Raw genomic sequence first — 15,692 nt, forward strand, 5'->3', positions numbered from 1 at the left:
AGCGAGGTCAGAGCCTGAGCCCCACTTTGGGGCAGGACCCACTCCTCCTATGCACCCTGGGCACCACGGGACCAGGCAGATGCGTGTCCCCCGGTGTCACCGGACAATCCCCCAGCTGTGCAGGTGCTTCCATGACAGAGGGGAACCCCCTTTCCACCAGAGCAGACCCCCTCGTCCCCACAGCAGGACGGCCGGGGCAGGCAAGACGAACGAAAGCCAATGACAACGCCAGCACTGCCCTAAACCCTTCCCAGAAGGAGCTGCAGAAACGCAGCAGGGCTGCTGCGTGTCTTCCCAGCCATTTCAGCATGAAGCCACGCTCCCTGCAGACCCAGGGCACGAGGCCACCACGCACAGCTCCGCACACAGGCAGCAAGAGGTGTGCTTACAACTTTTTTTTGCTTTTTTAAGGAGGAAGAAAGGGCAGACTTGCTTTGGAGGGGTTTAGGCTATTTTATGTTGAAGTCTATGGAGAAAATCTGGAATGAAAACTTTCCTCTAACTCCAGCAGGTACCCAGGGCAATTCCTTTCAAGATTCAGCTCCTCTGCCAGAGGAGCAAAGAGACAGACCCGTTAACAAAGCCTTCTTTTATCCGCGGTGTTAATAAACACTTACTGAAAGCGTTAATAAAAAGAAGCTTTACAGAGCCTGAGCCAAGACCCCATCCATCCCAGCGCATTGCATTTCCAAGCTTGGAGATCAAGTGGAGAAGCCCCACCATCACCGGATTCATTCCCAATACACTTCCCTAATTTTTTTCCTGCTCTAAATAAACATATTTAAATGCAAACAGCCAAGTACCTCCCTTCCTCTCCGGCTGGCTCTGAAGGCTGTGCAGAGGAAGGGAGAGGGGACCCAAAGAGACGAAAACCTTCTGACAGCCTGAAGCCAGCGAGTCCCGCTCCTCTCGTTGCTCCCGAGCTCGGTTCCAAGTTTAATAAGGGTGTTTTGTCTCCTTGCTTAATAAGTGGAATTACCATAGCAGAAACTCCGGCAGGGGAGAGGGACAGCATGAGCCATGAGTAATCACAACTGGTTTCAGGCAGGTTTTGCCATTGGGTCCTGTTTCAAGGTGGTGATGACATAACGCTGCGGGCTAATGTGGAGTCACCCAACTCTTGCCAGACAAGGAGCTGTAAGTTACAATGTGCTGCGAGCAGGGAGAGCGTCTGGGACAGGGCAAAGAAAACACCTTCCTAGCTGGGAAGGGAGGTTTCCTGCTCCGTTAAGTGTTATTCCCTTATTTTATAATGTAACCTTGTGCCTGCCCTGCTACACTTTGCATGGGGATATGGTGACACGTTTACTTCCAGCTCACACTGGGTGACTTTACTTCCCACTTTGAGAACTTGTTTCACTTTTGCTTTCACGCAGCACCAGCAAAACAGGGTTGCAGACACTGCAACGAGATGACATTTGTTGGCAAATCCATGGAGAAGTTGATCTTTCGAAGAGGGAACTGATACGAGCCAGGGCACGTCATGGAAAAAAAAGACACGTGGACAGAGAGAGCCGTCGTTTATCACTGAAAATTGGGAATGGCAGCAGATCAGATATCATCTGCCAGGGACCTGCTGAGCAGGAGCAGGCAGGGGACATCCTGGTGCTACTCCAAACCTTTCTCCACCACCAGCAGCAGTGACACATTTAGAGAGCACAGATCCCCCCATGGACAGGGAGCAGGGACAGAGTCCACTCATGGGGACAGCCGAGGGCAGCTGCCCGCCCCTGCCACTGCCCGCACGGGCTCTAAGCCCCGCAGCGGAATAACGACTCCAATCAAGGCTGCACGGCAGCTTTTAATTTCTCTCTCCTCAATCATCGCGCTGCTGCCGACACCGACGGACGCCGTAGCCCCTGCCTCAGCCACGAGGTATGGCTGTGTTTAATTCCAGCCGTAGTTGACCTTCAAACGGAAAATGTTTCCATTAAACAGCACAAGTCCAGCGACCACAAATAAACAGGGACTTGACGTCTAAGCCAGCTCCCTGAAACCTTCACAATAAACACCGGGCCATCCCGTGGCGTACAACAGGTGTCAGCCCTGTCCCACACAACAGCCAAATCCTCTTCAAACAGGCAAAACCCTTACAAGCGTGTCGGGGAGGCACAAGGGTTCCAGCGCTCCCCCCTCACCCCCAGCTCAGGCATTAAGCTACGACCGACTGTGAGCCAAGATGCTCAATCCAAAGTGCTGATTTGCAGGATCAGACCTGAGCCTCACCGGCAGCACCGCACCACTTGTGACTTGTAACCAGGACGGCATCACCGAGGGGGAATTACGCTGCAAAGGCAGCACGCTCAGTTTTGGGTTGGCAAAAACAAGTCAAAGAGATGCTCAGAAACCCAGAGCTTCCCTTGCAGCCAGCGGGTCAACCAGAAGAAGTTTGTTGACATTTCTATCCCGACCGTTTCCCAGTTTTTGGGGGCTTTTCAATGACCATTTTGGCATTGCAACACCCCACCTGCCAAGGGGCATCCAAAATCCCACCAAATTCAGGGGAGCTGCAGGGACCCAACACGACCCTGGCACTGCCCAGAGAGGCTCTACTTCAATATGGCAAACGTTGCACGCACTGTTAAATATATACCTGAGGTACCAGGTAATATAAGTGGGACGTTATTAGCTCTCAGGGAAGGACCACCAAGCTCATGCACGTACATGATAATGGACACAAGGGAGGTCCCTAAGAGGGATCACAAAGCGATGGGTGGTGGAGCAGAAAGAGGAAAGCATTGATTCCCCAGCCCACAAGCCTGAACTCACCATCCACGCACCTACTGGAAAGCTTTTATGAGGTTTGTACACCAAAAAACAGTGATGGCCACTGCTCCAGGCACCCTCCAACATCAAACTGGGGTGCTGGGAGGAAAGGCCCTGTCCTGGGCACGGCAGGGCCGTCACTCCCTCCATCCCACCCCAAAACTCATCACCTTCTGCAGAGAAGCTGGCACCTCCCTTGTACCCAACTGCCCCTTCAGAGATCAGTCTGTTTCTTGTTTATTTTTCATTTTAAATGGATTAGGTGTGCACAAAAGCCTCCCTAGAAAAGAAACAACCGAGATGTGAAAAGGATGGGAAGATCCAACTGTGAGGCGTCAGCACTAATCCACGTCAAAGGGCACGTCGTCAACAACGTACTGTAAACTTCCAGGAGGAAAAAAAAAAATAAAAATAATAAAACGCTCAGGATAAAATAGTTAAGTCCAGACAAATGTTTGTCATTCATTATCTGGAGTCAAGCTTGGATTTCTCAACAACCCAGCCAAGCCAAAGCAAGCACGTTAATAATAAAACATCTTTTACAGGGAGCTACATGCCAGGCGTGCAGCCTGCCCTTGAAGGGAGAAAGGCTGGAGGCAGGTGGAGGTTCTGTTTGCTTTTCTCCGATAACAGGTATTTAGTTTTCGACGTCAACTTCGCTTTATCGTAGCCTGAAGCCCGGCCGAGCAGCCCGGCTCCACCTCCCCATCTGCTGCCGGTGCCAGCTGGGGCCGCGGTGCAGGACGCGGCGATGCCAGGCAGCCCTCCGGCTGTCCCCGATCCCAACGGGGAGGATCCCCAGCCCTGCCCAGGAATCAGGGGTATCGCTGGAAAACCCCACACGACAGATCTTAGCACAACGCGGCTGATGGCAGGGAGGGGGGTGCTAGGAGATGGGGTGGCCACGCTCGTGTCCAAGTCACCCGAGGCGCTTAAAAAATATGGCAAATCCCCCCAAATCCTTTCTCAAGTGCCGGGACCGGGAAAAAAACCCAACTGGCGATGGCAGAGCACAAAGGGCTGCTCTTTCCAGCTGGGGAGGCTCCGGCAAAGACGTCTCCTGCCTTGGCACAGAGCGAGCAACCGCCCAGCCCAGGCAAGAGCCGACAGGTCGACGCGCTCCGCTTCGGTTCAAATAACCCTTTGTTTTGATAAACAACTTGGAAGGGATTCTCCACCTTCTCTGGATATCCCGGGCTCCTAATTGCATCCCAGCACAGCTCCCTGCACCCCTCGGGCTGCGGTTTGGGGTAGGAAGGGGTGCAGGGACAGAACCCCGCTCCGCAGGCTGTGCCAGCTGCGGGCGTTGTGCCAGGCAGCTCTCTCCTCACCCAACAGCACCGCGAAGGTGTGGGTGCCTCTGCCCCATGACTCACGCGTCTGCAATCGAGACGTGCTTCAGAGAAGCAACACAGTTTCTAGGAGCCATATCCCAAAATCCTGCCTGTTTCTTTAGCGCCCGATGCGGCGCATCGCTCCCCGTTTTCCCCCCAAATAACTGGCGCATTGCAGCATCTCTATTTTGGGGCAGGAGGAGAACATCAGAAAACTGTGTATAATGTTTGCTTTGTTCCCAGTGACAAAAGGCAAGAGTTAGAGCCAATGGAAAAAACTATATAAAAAAATATATCTATTTAATGTATATGTGTATTTATATACACCTTCTTTGAAACAGAAGACGGAAAAACGGAATTATTGAAGTTTTTTCACAGAACAAGGAGCTTTGAAAAAAAAAATCGGAGGGAAGGAACAAAATGTCAACTTTAAACTGTTTTCAATACAAAATCCATTAAAGGAAAAGGGATCTTTCACAGGAAGATACATATTTTGCTGATTTTGACAAAAAGCTCCTTCAGAGAAGGGAAAAAGCCTTCATTTCAAGGTTTTCAACCAGCATCGCTCTGCTCCTTTATAGAGCAGCTCATGAAAGTGTCCTCAAAAACCTGTTAGTGCTGGAGCACGGTGTGCCCAGGGAGAAGGTGTGTCTGACCACGCGCTGGGCGCAGGCAGAGGTTAGGAGACAACCCTTGCCTGCACCACGAAAATAAGCAGGTGTTAGAAAAGGCAAGGGGAGGAAAAAAATAAATTAAAAAAAAAATCAACTTCCTTCCCTCTGTTTTGCCCCCAGGGAAGGGAAATGCTGATCCTCCAGCTCACAGATGGTCCTCCTGGAACAACCTCCTGGTTTCCACCCCACTGGCCACGTCTAGTGATGGGGAAGGATGAAGGACATCAGGCTCCATCCCCAACGGCAGCGCCAGGAGCCCTGCGCGTGCCGTGCGCGCCATGGGATGCGATGGGTATTTCCCAGGATAAAACACCATCTTCACCCACCAGTCCCTCCCCAACCATGACCACATCTCCCACCACGGAGGAGGAAGCTGCGGGTCAAGCACATACCTCCCTGGCAATTAAAGTCATTTTCTTAATACCAGCCAGTCCCAGCCATCCTGTGACGGGCCACAGAAAATATTAATTATACCCCCTCCAATTTAGAGAGGTTTCTTTGTCATTCAGACGTCACGGGACCTGAGTCATGGACAAGCTGGGATTCGGCAATCGCACACGAGGAAGGATCAAGCATCACCTAAATGACTCTTTTTCCACCTCATATTTCCCCGAAACTTCCAACAACTGCACACCCAGCAATGAATTTAGAGTAATGCCACCAATGAAACACTCAAATTAATAGCAATAAAGTGTAAACATTCCATGTGAGAAGAGCAGAGCCATGCTTGGGAAAACGACCTGTGAAAGCTTAAAAACCAGCACAAAATGAGACCACTGGGGGGAAAAAAGCAACAAAACAATCAGTCCATTTCAATATCCTTTTCATAAGGCACCGATATGAAGCCAGGAACACATCAGAGAACAATCATTTAGCACAGATCAAATAGTAGAACTAGCACATTAAAAATACAGGCAGCATTAATCAGCTACCCAGAGTTATATGCCATCATTTCCATAAATAATACAGGATCAAAGCAGCCCAAGCAGCACTATCAGTTAATATAGTCAACCAGTCAGTCAAAATAGAGTAAAGCTGCCTGAAATCTGCAGCAGTATAATTTGGCAGGAATAAAGCAGATTCATCTGAGAAGTGGCACGACCAGTTAAACGGGTAAGGGTTACTGGCAGCCTCTTAATTATACAGAGGTGATGCCACAAAGGAAAAGAAAATAGAAATAAAGGATTAATGCAGCTTCAAAAATATTTAAAGTAAAAAATAAAAAGCTTGGGGAATATCAATGTATATCTTGTCTAGTGATAACCAACCCAAAAAGCCGAGGTGCAGGGGGGAGGTGGACCAACCCCAGCAGGAGCATCCCCAGTGACACCAGACCCATGTTGGGGATGGCTGGAGCAGGGGGGAGCCCCAGGGGTGCAAACCAAACTGGAGCCCCTTCCCCAGTGGCAGGGCAGCTGGTGGGGCTCCCCTTCACCAGTGAGAAACAGCCCAGCTGCAGAAACCATCCTGCCTGCTCGGGGTGAGGGCTCAGCACCAACAGCCTCTGTCTACACATCCATCCATCCATCCAGGCACGTAAACCGCCGGGTCATTACGCCCCTCGCTGAACGGCTGCAGAGCCATTTCACCAGCTGATTTTTAAAACAGGCGTGTGGAGCAGCACGAGCTATAAATAGCCGAGCTGCTTGCTTCGTCATGCTTCTGGTGGCTTATTTCTAAGGACAGGGGGCAACTGAATTAAAAATGGTGAAAAGAGCGACGTGGGCTCCTCTCTGGTTTCAGGCTGAGCTGCCTCGAGAGGAAAACCTTCGAGGTTTTGCTTTTTTCCTTTTCCAGGAGAAAAGCAAACACCCATCTTTCATGCTCAGACTCTGAATCAGTTACATTTACAAGGCAAATTTTAATTCATACAGCAGGTGTTCAGAGGAACAAAAAAAAAAAAATCCTACTTTCAGCAGCACAAGACCAAACTAAGGCTTCGCTTTAGCTCCTGTGTCTCCAAGGAGGCTCCTTATTTATCAAAATAGGACCCGTGTGTGTATGAAGCAGGAGACCGCAAAAACATTTTCCAGGAGGTCGGGGGGGGGGGGTGGGGGGAAGAGTCTTAAAGGGGGTTGAGCAGAGCTATCGCGAGTACAATGCCTGTCCGGCATCACGACCCCGCAGCAGTTCGTGTGACGAAGGGCGATAGGAATTTTGCATGGGAAGATCCGGGCCAGCATCAGCCAGAGGAGGAATTCAGCCTCCAACAAAAGAGCCGCTTCAGGCAGCTCAAACCATCCCCGGCCGATGGCTCCGGCGGCGTGTTTGGAGGGTCTATTCTTCGCAGGCGCGATCCAGAAAACCACGTGAACGGCGCGTTCCCCTCCCGTGTTCTGCGCCTTTCGAAAGAGCTGGTGAAAAACACGGGGTGACAGCCCAGGGGCCCCGGAGCTGCTCAGCCGTAGGAGAAGCTGGACCACTTTTCCAGCACCCCTGGCTGCGCAGGAGCATGGAGAGGAGTCATGGGGGGAAGCGAGTGACCCCAGCACAAGAGATAAAGTCACCACTTCTCTGGGATCAGCGGCTGCGAAGGAGCTGGGACCAGCGCCGTCGGGACGTTTCCCATTGAATTAGGGGGGAAAAAAGTTCTGTCCAAACAAATGAGACTCAATTATTCCAAGACCAGAAGGTTTTGTTGAAAATGCTTCCAGATTGACAAGCTTTAATCCAATAAAAGACCCTTCCAGACAAGCCCTGCTGGGATTTTGGGATTGTTTTTCCCTGGCAGGGACCCAGCAGCCCCCAGCTCCACACTGGGGATGGATTTCGCCCCAAGCACAACAAGGACATCAATTTTACGGGGCAGTCTCAAGGCACAGGACCCTCGAAGCAAAGCAACAACAACCATTTCATTTCAGTCTGACCCAACCCAAAAGTCAAATTAAAAAAAAGCAAATAATTTCCTGTGAACCAGAAATCCTGGTTTTCGGCCAGTTTAATGAGACTAAATTGCAACCAGTTTCTGTTCTCCTGGGGTGGTGGAGACACACGACCCCCCAAGGCAGGGCAGATGGCTAGATTGCAATCTAGCCTTTAGCTCATAAAACATATTAATATCCACAACCAATTATAAAGTGCCAGACTCTGCTCCCCCGGCTCCCTGTCCGCACCACGCGATGCCTCGCTGCACACCGCAGCCCTGTTGAGCTCAGACCTGCAGCACGAGCCAGGGCAGCAAAGCCTGGGGGGGTTCCAGGACCTCTGTAGCAAGCCCCAGCCCTTGGTGCAACCTCATTGAAGAGCTCAGTGAAGCCTTGGGTGCAGTCAAGGTGCTGCACAGCAACCCAGCTCCTTAAAGTAAAACAACAACAAAAAAAAATAATAATAAAGTTAAGCGCTAGTCAGAGGCAGAGCAGAAGGAGCCTTCCCTTCCAGCCAGATGGCTGCAAGAGAAATCCCTGCCTTCAGCACCCAGCACAGGCATGACTTTATTTCTAACGACAGCAGATGCATCACGCCGCTGCTAAGATCTCAGCTGCTTCTTGGAAGCACCGTTGAGCATCTCGGATCTGCAGCGGCACTTCCTGACAGTCAGCTGGCACGAGCTCTGCAAACATTAGCAGCAGCACAATGGCTCAGCCTGGTGTATTTAGAGGCCACGGGCTCTTGTCAAAAAAAAAACACCACCAAAACTCTGAAATCTTTCCCCTGACTTCAGCAGACTCGCATCCGGGGCCTCAGTTCCTCGGGAACGGCTTGTTCTGTGCTTCTCTGCCCACAGCCACGGGATGTGGGAAGTCCTGGATGTCCCTGTCCTCACGCTGCTCACCTGCACGCGGTGGGTGGGGACAGACTGGGGGACAAGCTTGATGCCCACCATCGCTACCACCCATCTGGGTAGACCCCAAGATGCTGCGGCCTCCTCCAAGGACCACAGTCCCCTCTGGGACACAGTTATTCACCTCCTGAGGTTACACCTTGGAGACGAGCTCTGCTGCCAGCCCAGCACCATCGCTCCTTGGTGGCAGGGACACCTTCCCCTCCAGCACCGCTGGCCCAGCAGCGGGCAGGATCAAGCCCAGGGTGCCTCCCCAGGAGGGGGCAGGGTCCACCCGCACCTGGCGGGATGCTCCAGGGGCAAAACCAGTCACGAGCCAGGAAACCCATCCCATGCTCGCCGGCACGTTTCCCAGCTATTTGGGCAAACCACAGCCTTCGCACCCCACGCAAACCCCAGTCTGTGTTGCAAGAGTCCCCATCCCGGACCCCAGCCGCTGGGTGCTGCCCCAACTGTCCTGGCCCCTGGGGACCACAGCCACCCTGGCAGAGCCCAGAGGGCCCCTGCATCAGCAAACAGGGCTGGGGCACCTCCTGCCCACCGCACGGCTTCAGGCAAACGCTTTATTCGGTGTTTCAGCGACTTTGCTGCAGTGACCTCCCCGCAGGCTGGTGTGTGGGTGACAAAGCCAACTGTGTCCTGAGCTGCATCCAAAGCAGCATGGCCAGCAGGCCGAGGAAGGGGATTCTCTGCAGTGCTGCGTTCAGCTCTGGGGTCCTCAACACCAGAAGGACATGGAGCTGTTGGAGCGGGTCCAGGGGAGGCCACAAAGATGATCCAAGGGCTGGAGCACCTCTGCTATGGAGACAGGCTGAGAGAGTTGGGGTTGTTCAGCCTGGAGAAGAGAAGGCTTCCAGTACCTAAAAGGTCTACAAGAAAGCTGGAGAGGGGCTTTTGACAAGGGCATGGAGTGATAGGACATGGGGCAATGGCTTTATACTGAAAGAGGGGAGATTTAGATGAGATCTACAGAAGAAATTTTTTACAGTGAGGGTGGTGAAGCACTGGAACAGGTTGCCCAGAGAGGTGGTAGATGTCCCATCCCTGCAAGTGTTCAAGGTCAGGTGGATGAGGCTTTGAGCAACCCGGTCTAGTAGAAGATGTCCTTGCTCATTGCAGGGGAGTTGGACTAGATGACCTTTAAAGGTCTCTTCCAACCCAAACCATTTGATGATTCTCTTACCAAGAGCAGCCAGATAAATAACTTCAACACACCACACAGTAGCCGTCGTATTTTATGTGTGGTCTTTTCCAAGAGGCAGCTCAGTGATGTCTCTGACTAAGCTACCGTTTAGAATTAAAAAAAGCAAAATCCCAGCACTGCTCCCCCAGCAGGAAGCTGACAAACGAGACCTCGGATGCCTGCAGGTCCTCCCAGAAATATCCTGATTTTTATGAGCATCACCAAGCCCAAGAATCTCAAAATGTTGAGTCAGGACAGTTGGATGCATCTGATTCAAGAATGACTCAGACAGGAGTGTGGAAGCAGGGAAGAAGGCAAAGAAGTGACATTTTCTACTGTGGGCAACATCCCTTTATTTTAAGCTCAAAGATGCAAAAGCCGCAAAGATGCAAGCTCACAATTTATTACTTGATTGAAAAAAAGCTTTCTTCACCCTGGCTGCTCCTGTACTGATCCCAAGTAACTTGACCATATCCCTTATTCTCAGCTTTCACATCTGTAACTTAATTTCCATTTCTTTAAAAAAAAAAAAATTAAATCCCACTGACATCTTGAAAGCAAGTTATCTCAGCAACCACATTGAGCACAATCCCAAGCCCTCAAACGAGGGAAGCTTAAGCTGCCTTCCCAAGCAAGGAGCAGGAGGGCAGCCCCAGCGCACCCCCCAGCTCCCCCCACCGGGTCAGGGCACAGCAGGGGCATTCAGGCAGGTGTTTGGGTGCAAACCCAGCGCTGAAGCCTGTGCTTGCACCTAAAGAGATGGAGATTTTTAAGGCTGCAAAAGTCCATCACAAACATTCAGTCTCACCTACTGCTCAGCCTCAGCCATGGAAACCCAACCTGCTTGGGCATTAAACATTGACAAGCATCTCAGAGTCCTGTGTCACGCTGAGCACAGGGAAAAACCTGTCACAGGGCAAACCCAGGTGGGAAGACCTCTACCGAAGGGCTAATGGTTGGACAGGAAGAGGGAAGAAGAGGAATCATCCAGAGCCGTAAAAAGGACCAGCACTGGCAAGACATCCCAAAACTGCCTTCAGCAATGTGGCTGGTTTTGTCTCACCAGGATTTGAGAGCTCCCAACCCCTTGAGGAGCACAGCCCTAGTATGGCAGGGTCTGGGCAGTGATGGCTCCAGGGCTTGAACCTAACTCCTTCCCCTACAACATACTGCTGGTGCTGTAGGGACATCCCTGGTATGTGACAGAACATACCAGGTTTGGGTTGGGAAGGGACCTTACAGATCACTTAGTTCCAATCCCCTGCCATGGGCAGGGACACCCTCCACTACACCAGGCTGCTCAAAGCCTCATCCAACCTGGCCTTGAACACTTCCAGGGATGGGGCAGCCACAGCTTCTCTGGGCAACCTGTTCCAGTGTCTCACCACCCTCAGAGGGAAGAATTTCTTCCTTAGATCTAACATTCACCTGGTGCCTCTTGCACACACGGGGTGCACAGACCTCTCTCCACACACCCTGTGCAAAAGCAAAACCCTCCACCTCTCCAGCTGGAGGATGAAGAAATGAAGCCAGCGTTCATGACTGGGTCCGTTCCTCATCCCGCTGCCCCCCTGCCAAAGCCCAGCCAATTAGTCAGGCCACCCCTCCTTGCCCCAGGGGATTTGCCAGGCTCCTCTTTCCAAGCTAAACCCACCAGCTAATCCCACCCAGAGCCGCAGCCACCACGCGTAGCGGGGCTCTGGCTGCACCTCCTCCACCCGGGCTGCGAGCAGAGACGGCCCCGTGCCGGAGGCTGGAGACCCGTCAAACATCACCGCACACCCTGACTCAGCTCTCGCCCATTTCCGTAGCAGCGCGGGCCGCCTGCCCGTGGTTAACTGCTCCGAGCCGACGGGCCACCTGCGCTTCCTGCCCCGCGGTTGCAGCAGCAGCAATTGCTCGTTGTTCCTTGGTGCCGAGGTGAGGAGCCAGACTCAGGGCCACGTCTGGGACCTGGTGACCCAGGAAGCCAGGTGGAACACTAGAGAAACCACGGGGAGGAGAGCAGGCAATGCCTTTTGGGATCTGAAGCACTTAGTACCATCTAAAGACGCCTATACCCAGAGTTTGGGTGCAGCTCTTCTGCTGACCCAGCCACAGCATGGGGACAGCGGGGCTGTGCAAGGAGGTTTGGGCTTTTCAGCCCTCCCATCTGTGTGCACGGGGCTGGAAAAAAGTCAGAACACAATGTCCTTCCGAGAGACCCATATTGCTCAACAGCCCCCTGCAGAAACGAGTGGAATAGAGCAGTTTTGTTCTTTAGGCAGGGAAAGTTCAACCAGGACTATGCTGGCCACAGCAGCCACATCTCTGCTCCAGCCCTGAGCATCCATCCGAACCGCAGCCGTCCCCAGACCAGTTTCCCCAGCAAAGCTCCAGCTTCTGCTTTCAAACGAGACTATGTTGAACAAAAGGAAGAGGCAGAGCCTCCGTGGCGGGTGTTAGAGCTTTGGTGATAAGGCAGGGGATACTTCTAAGCTTGTCTCCACAAACACAAGGATTAGCAATTTACTTCTCTTAAAAACAAAATCCGGGATTTTAACATGATCACAGGCTTGGAAAGAAAAATAAACATTGTGGAACCGGGAAAGGGAACAGACTGAGAGTGGAGCTGGCAGGCAGCTCGGCGGTAGCTGAAGTACTACTTAAATCAGAATGAGAAAAATGCATTGAAGTCAGAGTTTAAATGTTGGTAGTGCTGAACCAACACTGAATGTGGGGACTCTCACACCAACTTCTTACCAGTAATAAGGCCATCAGCATTAAAAGAAGTCTTTTTAATAATGTGCATGAGAAAATGCCCATTTGTTTCATGCAATAAAGCACATAATGCATTAATTCCCTATTGAATTGAAAAAGTAATGTTGAAAACATGCTTGAATTAAATAAAAAGGAGGGTTTCAGCTAAAAATGTGGTGCCCAATGGCTTCACTGTGCCTTCAGTGCTTAACACCCCTTGGGAGCAAACTGCTGTGCACTCAGCAGATAGGGTCAGCATGGAAAAGCCCCACATAAACCCAGGGAGCCCAGCTCCCACGCAAACCACGACCGTACCCCCCAGCCATACCACCTCCACAAGCTCCCACATCGCATCGGGGGATGCTGCCGAGCCCAGCGCCTCCTCCCACTGCCACCTCTTCCTCCCCTACGCACCCTAAAACCCACCAGACCCACAAGCACGCCTGCAATTCCCCATCGGCCAGGGTCAATGTCACCCTGCCACGCTAACAAACAACAAATTAGCCTCTTGGAGAAGCTGTAATCCACCCATGCCTTCCCACCCTGGCCACCACCGCAGCACAGAGGCATCAGAGAGCAATTTTGAGATCAAGCCGCTGTAGTTATTAATAATTAGCACTTTAAAACTTCAAAGGGTGATGCTGGCCTCCACTGTAAAAACTCAGCATACCCAGGGATGGTGGGGAAGAGCTATTGTCACCAGTGCTCCCATTTCACAAGCCAGAGATCTGAAGCACAGAGGCGAGGGCTGCCCACAGCGTGTCCACAGCCGCACTGGTGCTGGACACAAAACCTCCCAACAGGCACCCCTGACACCTCCTGTCACAGCAAACATAAAAGGATGTTACATGAGCATCATACATGGACACCCGAGAGCATCCCAAAGCCATAGCTGAACCAGTCGCCCCAACCTTGCCATACCCTCGCAAGACACTTGCCACTTGGCCCATGGGAGAGGGATGCTCTCGATAAAACCATTGGAGTCCAAGATCAGAGAGGAGGTGCTTTCTGACACTGACAGAAACAAACACAACCCACAAGGTTAGACAGGGAAATATTCGACACGACTCGGGGCAGGTACACGCATCCCCTGTTCGGCACCCAGAGGGTCACTCTGCTCCGCCAGCGCCAGGCGAGTCACTGAGCTGACGAGGTCTGATCACGGCATGATAGAGAAAATTGCTTTTGCTTTAAGAAAACTCAACCCCTCCTATCTTTATCAGCAATTCCTAATCTGAAGCCATTCTGTCTCTTCCGGAGAAAGTAAAGACAGAAACCTCAATGGAAAAAAAAAAGGAATTAAAGTCTGAAAACAAGAGACTCCAGATCTTCAGCTGATTATACTTCTAGCCAAAGAAAACAGGTTGATTAATCCACTTGTTCAGACTGCTAACGCTACCAGAACAGCAGAATATATCCCTTTCACATCAGAGGAAGCTCAACACACTTAAAATCCAACATCTTTCAGGCAAGGAGGAAGAACAAATAGAAAAAAAAGGAAAGAATCAGTCCTATAGAATTTGCACGTGTCTGAACATAATGCTTTGGAAATGTAGAGTAAGTTCTCCAGTAAAATATGCGGACAAAGCTCCATCCTCGGACTCCAGCAGAGTTTTGTCTATTTAATCTATAAGTAAACTGGAGTCTCAGCTTCGAAAGCCATCAGTGTTTCCATCTCCCAGCACCGTCGCTCAGCGCTACACCCAGTGAGAGCTCCAGCCGAAAGCACAGCCTGCCCTTCCCCTCTTCCCTCCTCATTCTCTTCAATGATAATTCCATTTATTCCCATCGCCATAAAGCTTTCCTCAGCTCCGCACGAGCCCCCAGCTGCGACAGGATCAGGCCTTGAGCGGGCTGCACTGAGACGCGTTTTTCCCAGAATAGAAGAAGCCTGCAGCTCTTTTCTCCCCTCGCACACCCCCGAGGTACTGCACTGGTGCAGGCTCTTCCCAACACCCTCCGAGCTGCAAAAGCACCTTCACAGACAGGTAAGAACATGGGCTCCAGCAACACTAAGTTATCATTAAGCCCATTCTGCTGCCGGCACGTGGAGGCGAGATGCCAGGGAAGCCCTAATGCTTCCAGCTCTGCCTCCAAGGTACCACCTGGCAATGCTCGAGGTCCGTGTCCAACGGTGTGGACACTGCCCTGATGCAGCGGTGACGGAAGGACATGTCTTCAGCTCCTCCGTGGGGAGAACGGTGCGTGCAGGGATGGCTGGCGTGAAGGATGCTTTGGGGTGCCAGGGCCAGCACCCACCCCGCTGCTCCCCAAAACCAACAGTAACACCACCAGCACGGCACAGGCTCGGTGCACCTGCCCCACCAGGCCCCAGCCTGGGGTCGGGGCACCCTCGGCAGCCCCACACTGCCCACCCAGCCCCACACCCGAGCCCTGCGGGGGATCGCTGGCCCCCACCGAGCCCCAGCCCCACAACGGGCACGAGGGGCCGGGGCGGGAGACGCTCCCGGGGGTCCCTCCAGCCGGATGGGGCCCGGGGAGCCGCCACCCCGTTCCCCACCGCCCCCTGCGAAGCCACCGCCGGCAGCGCCTTTGTCCGCCCGCCGGAGGGAGGGAGGGGGCGGCCCCGTCCCGCTCCCCGCCACAGCCGGTGGCCCCGCTGCCGACGCCCGCCCGCCCCCGCCACGGACACGCGTGGGCCGCTCACCTGTGGGGCCACTGCTGGCGGCCGCCGCCTCCCCCTCCTCCTCTTCTTCCTCCTCCGCTGCTACCGCCGCCTCCTCCTCCTCCTCCTCCGGGGGCGGCGGCGGCGACGCGCTGCCCCGAGCGGGCGCGACGGTGCCGCGGGGCCGAGCCGGCGGCGCGGTGCCGGGGCTGCCCTCAGCGGGGCCGCCGCTGCCGCTGCCGGGCTCGGGGGGCGGCGCGGTGCTGGAGGGCAGCCCGACGGCGGCGGCCAGGAGGGCGGCGAGGCAAAGCAGGGCGAGCCCGGGCACGGTCCTCGGCCGGCGCCTCATGCTGCGGCGCGGCGCTCCGCCATTCATTCATTCATTCATTCACCCAGGCGCTCCTTCACCCACCGAGAGGGGCCGGGGAGCGGCTCCGGGGAGCGGGGCCGGGCGGCGGCGGCTCCCGCCCGCCTCAGCCGGCCATGCCGCGCCGCTGCCGCTCCGAGCGCCCCGCAAGCGGCTCCCGCCGCGCCGCGCCCCGGCTCGGCTGACAGCGCCGCGCCCGCCCCGCCCCGCCCCGCGCCCGCC

At 53.5% G+C, this 15,692-nt stretch overlaps 1 protein-coding gene across 1 annotated transcript in view; it reads right to left on the reverse strand.

Moving 5' to 3' along the window:
• MEGF9 (multiple EGF like domains 9) overlaps positions 1 to 15,452 on the reverse strand; it is a 53,026-nt gene extending 37,574 nt beyond the window's left edge. The window contains exon 1 of the mRNA XM_086625445.1: positions 15,146 to 15,452. Within this exon, the coding sequence (XP_086481571.1) occupies positions 15,146 to 15,452 (307 nt within the window). The remainder of the gene's footprint in view (positions 1 to 15,145) is intronic.
• Positions 15,453 to 15,692: the final 240 nt, after the last annotated feature.

The sequence above is a fragment of the Tauraco erythrolophus genome, chromosome 22 (genome assembly GCF_009769465.1).
Source record: "Tauraco erythrolophus isolate bTauEry1 chromosome 22, bTauEry1.pri, whole genome shotgun sequence".
In the NCBI taxonomy this organism is placed as follows: domain Eukaryota; kingdom Metazoa; phylum Chordata; class Aves; order Musophagiformes; family Musophagidae; genus Tauraco; species Tauraco erythrolophus.